Genomic DNA, 5,095 nt, shown 5'->3' with positions numbered 1-5,095 from the left:
GAGCAGATGAGAGTATCGTCTTTTTCCGAAATAGTCTCACTTACACTTGACTTATTAATTCCAGTTTCTTTTATTAGTCTGTAGAGCTGTCTTGTGTTCCCTATAGCTGCCGCCTTTTCCATCTCCAACGACAAAAAGGCAACGACGTGTGTCCCTATCTTTCCGAGGTCTTACGGACCCGTTTAGGCGAACACCACGTTGACGACTGTTATTATTATTTTATTTGAACACATATATATTGGTACAGGCGCTGAATATATATGCGCGACACAAAACAATGGGAATCTAAGAGGGAAAAAAAGTGAGGAACGTAGAAAAAAACAATAACGAAGAGGTTGGTCAGTCAGTCAGTCAGTCAGTCAGCTACAACGTAGGACCAGGCACATATGTGCATCGGTCCAGGTTGCCATACCTCATTAGCACAGCAAGATGAACAGCGGATTCATAGGAGTGGTTAGGTCAAAGGTTGCAATAAGGATATAGTATAGGAAGAAAGAATTAGTTCGTAGACAGAAAGAATGAAGTGATTTTAGTCTCTTAGTTTAAGGGAAGACAGGGAGTGTATACACCGACGCCATTGTGATCGATTCTGAGCCATGTCACCAAGAGTCTCCAACCATTGGTTACGAAAGTCACGCGGACCCCAACCAAGTAGTCTGCATCTACCAACATAACATGGCTCAGACTAGAAGTTAGTGACTTCAGGCACTGATGCCACGTTTTGGTTTGGCCGCCCCTAACTTTCTTCCAACCATCCCCTACCCCGGTTAGCATTGCACGTCGTGGTAATCGGTGTTCAGGCATACGTAATACGTGGCCCAACCATCTCAGTCGATGAAGATTCATAACCTCATGAACTGATTTACCATCATTCCCTAATACCCTGCGTCTAACCTCACTATTACTTACCCGGTGATCCCAGCAGATGCCAGCAATATTTCTAAGGCATCTGTGGTCAAATACTAGTAGCTTACGGGTGTCTTCTACTCTTAAGGGCCATGTTTCGCTGCCGTAAATTAAAACAGAACGAACTGCCGCGCAGTATACTCGTTCTTTTATTGATAGACGGATATCTCGCCTTCGCCACAGGTGACGTAAGTTGGCAAAAGCCAAACGAGCTTTTCGAATCCGTGCTGAGATTTCGTCAGACACCAACCCATTAGGGCTGATCAGACTTCCAAGATAAGTGAAGTTGTCAACGCGTTCAACTACTTCACTCCCTATCCTTAGTTCAGGTGTTGACCCAGACCAGTCCTGAAGCAACAACTTGCATTTAGAGGGAGAGAAGCGCATCCCAAACATTCTGGCATTGTTGCTTAGTGCTACCAGAAGACTCTGCATTTTGTCAGCGTCTTCACCAAACAGGACTATGTCATCTGCGTATTCTAAGTCGATAAGTGGACCTCCTGGAAGGAGATCAATACCCGAGAATTCAGTCGACGAGAGTGTTATTTCCATCAATAGGTCTATGATGAAGTTAAACAGAAATGGAGAGAGTGGACAGCCTTGACGGACACCACTTGAGGTTGCAAAAGTAGATGACAGTTCGCCATAAGCTCTGACTCGACTAATAGTGTTCGAGTAAAGAGTCTTCACAAGGTTTATGTACTTCTGTGGTACGCCTTTCAATGACAGACACTGCCACAGAATCTCGCGGTCTACAAATTCAAATGCTGCTTTTAAGTCAAGAAAGACCACCATTGTCGGACGTCGATAAGTATGCCTGTGTTCTAGAATCTGACGAATGGTGAATATGTGGTCGATGCAGCCACGACTAGGTCTGAAGCCAGCTTGGTTCTCTCGTGTTTGCAGTTCACGAGTCTTAGTTAGGCGTCTGATAATTATCGAGGCTAGTATTTTAGATATTATATTAGTTAAACTAATCCCTCCGTGGTTGTCACAGGATGATTTTGACCCTTTCTTATATATTGGGACGATAAGTGATTGCGACCAGTCAGATGGAATAACGTCTAACTCCCAGATCTTAGCTAAAATATTAGTCAACCTAATCGCTAAAATTGGACCACCATCCTTAAAGACTTCTGGAGCCAATCCATCTGGACCAGCTGCCCTTCCTCGTTTCAGATTAACTATAGCCTTTTGAACTTCTGTTAGAGTTGGGGGACCTACTTCAATGTTCCATTCACACTGTCTGGGAATGGAGGGTAGTTGTAGAGTAGCTGAAGGCCAGTTGAACTGTTCCCTAAAGTGTTCCGCCCATCGTTCTAAACGTCTGGACTGAGAGCAGATGAGAGTATCGTCTTTTTCCGAAATAGTCTCACTTACACTTGACTTATTAATTCCAGTTTCTTTTATTAGTCTGTAGAGCTGTCTTGTGTTCCCTATAGCTGCCGCCTTTTCCATCTCCAACGACAAAAAGGCAACGACGTGTGTCCCTATCTTTCCGAGGTCTTACGGACCCGTTTAGGCGAACACCACGTTGACGACTGTTATTATTATTTTATTTGAACACATATATATTGGTACAGGCGCTGAATATATATGCGCGACACAAAACAATGGGAATCTAAGAGGGAAAAAAGTGAGGAACGTAGAAAAAAACAATAACGAAGAGGTTGGTCAGTCAGTCAGTCAGTCAGCTACAACGTAGGACCAGGCACATATGTGCATCGGTCCAGGTTGCCATACCTCATTAGCACAGCAAGATGAACAGCGGATTCATAGGAGTGGTTAGGTCAAAGGTTGCAATAAGGATATAGTATAGGAAGAAAGAATTAGTTCGTAGACAGAAAGAATGAAGTGATTTTAGTCTCTTAGTTTAAGGGAAGACAGGGAGTGTATACACCGACGCCATTGTGATCGATTCTGAGCCATGTCACCAAGAGTCTCCAACCATTGGTTACGAAAGTCACGCGGACCCCAACCAAGTAGTCTGCATCTACCAACATAACATGGCTCAGACTAGAAGTTAGTGACTTCAGGCACTGATGCCACGTTTTGGTTTGGCCGCCCCTAACTTTCTTCCAACCATCCCCTACCCCGGTTAGCATTGCACGTCGTGGTAATCGGTGTTCAGGCATACGTAATACGTGGCCCAACCATCTCAGTCGATGAAGATTCATAACCTCATGAACTGATTTACCATCATTCCCTAATACCCTGCGTCTAACCTCACTATTACTTACCCGGTGATCCCAGCAGATGCCAGCAATATTTCTAAGGCATCTGTGGTCAAATACTAGTAGCTTACGGGTGTCTTCTACTCTTAAGGGCCATGTTTCGCTGCCGTAAATTAAAACAGAACGAACTGCCGCGCAGTATACTCGTCCTTTTATTGATAGACGGATATCTCGCCTTCGCCACAGGTGACGTAAGTTGGCAAAAGCCAAACGAGCTTTTCGAATCCGTGCTGAGATTTCGTCAGACACCAACCCATTAGGGCTGATCAGACTTCCAAGATAAGTGAAGTTGTCAACGCGTTCAACTACTTCACTCCCTATCCTTAGTTCAGGTGTTGACCCAGACCAGTCCTGAAGCAACAACTTGCATTTAGAGGGAGAGAAGCGCATCCCAAACATTCTGGCATTGTTGCTTAGTGCTACCAGAAGACTCTGCATTTTGTCAGCGTCTTCACCAAACAGGACTATGTCATCTGCGTATTCTAAGTCGATAAGTGGACCTCCTGGAAGGAGATCAATACCCGAGAATTCAGTCGACGAGAGTGTTATTTCCATCAATAGGTCTATGATGAAGTTAAACAGAAATGGAGAGAGTGGACAGCCTTGACGGACACCACTTGAGGTTGCAAAAGTAGATGACAGTTCGCCATAAGCTCTGACTCGACTAATAGTGTTCGAGTAAAGAGTCTTCACAAGGTTTATGTACTTCTGTGGTACGCCTTTCAATGACAGACACTGCCACAGAATCTCGCGGTCTACAAATTCAAATGCTGCTTTTAAGTCAAGAAAGACCACCATTGTCGGACGTCGATAAGTATGCCTGTGTTCTAGAATCTGACGAATGGTGAATATGTGGTCGATGCAGCCACGACTAGGTCTGAAGCCAGCTTGGTTCTCTCGTGTTTGCAGTTCACGAGTCTTAGTTAGGCGTCTGATAATTATCGAGGCTAGTATTTTAGATATTATATTAGTTAAACTAATCCCTCCGTGGTTGTCACAGGATGATTTTGACCCTTTCTTATATATTGGGACGATAAGTGATTGCGACCAGTCAGATGGAATAACGTCTAACTCCCAGATCTTAGCTAAAATATTAGTCAACCTAATCGCTAAAATTGGACCACCATCCTTAAAGACTTCTGGAGCCAATCCATCTGGACCAGCTGCCCTTCCTCGTTTCAGATTAACTATAGCCTTTTGAACTTCTGTTAGAGTTGGGGGACCTACTTCAATGTTCCATTCACACTGTCTGGGAATGGAGGGTAGTTGTAGAGTAGCTGAAGGCCAGTTGAACTGTTCCCTAAAGTGTTCCGCCCATCGTTCTAAACGTCTGGACTGAGAGCAGATGAGAGTATCGTCTTTTTCCGAAATAGTCTCACTTACACTTGACTTATTAATTCCAGTTTCTTTTATTAGTCTGTAGAGCTGTCTTGTGTTCCCTATAGCTGCCGCCTTTTCCATCTCCAACGACAAAAAGGCAACGACGTGTGTCCCTATCTTTCCGAGGTCTTACGGACCCGTTTAGGCGAACACCACGTTGACGACTGTTATTATTATTTTATTTGAACACATATATATTGGTACAGGCGCTGAATATATATGCGCGACACGAAACAATGGGAATCTAAGAGGGGAAAAAAGTGAGGAACGTAGAAAAAAAACAATAACGAAGAGGTTGGTCAGTCAGTCAGTCAGTCAGTCAGTCAGCTACAACGTAGGACCAGGCACATATGTGCATCGGTCCAGGTTGCCATACCTCATTAGCACAGCAAGATGAACAGCGGATTCATAGGAGTGGTTAGGTCAAAGGTTGCAATAAGGATATAGTATAGGAAGAAAGAATTAGTTCGTAGACAGAAAGAATGAAGTGATTTTAGTCTCTTAGTTTAAGGGAAGACAGGGAGTGTATACACCGACGCCATTGTGATCGATTCTGAGCCATGTCACCAAGAGTC

General features: G+C 44.1%; 1 protein-coding gene across 1 annotated transcript; it reads right to left on the bottom strand.

Moving 5' to 3' along the window:
• Positions 1 to 403: 403 nt before the first annotated feature.
• MS3_00005340 (uncharacterized protein) lies at positions 404 to 2,665 on the bottom strand. The gene has a single exon (XM_051213393.1). The coding sequence runs from the start codon at positions 2,362 to 2,364 to the stop codon at positions 538 to 540; it is 1,827 nt and encodes a 608-aa protein (XP_051069372.1). The 5' UTR covers positions 2,365 to 2,665; the 3' UTR covers positions 404 to 537.
• Positions 2,666 to 5,095: the final 2,430 nt, after the last annotated feature.

The sequence above is a fragment of the Schistosoma haematobium genome, chromosome 3 (genome assembly GCF_000699445.3).
Source record: "Schistosoma haematobium chromosome 3, whole genome shotgun sequence".
NCBI classification, from domain to species: domain Eukaryota; kingdom Metazoa; phylum Platyhelminthes; class Trematoda; order Strigeidida; family Schistosomatidae; genus Schistosoma; species Schistosoma haematobium.
This window is presented reverse-complemented; position numbering and strand designations above follow the sequence as displayed.

Bases quoted from the DNA above. Each gene is read 5' to 3' on its own strand.
- MS3_00005340 (XM_051213393.1), bottom strand. From the start codon at position 2,364: ATGGAAAAGGCGGCAGCTATAGGGAACACAAGACAGCTCTACAGACTA.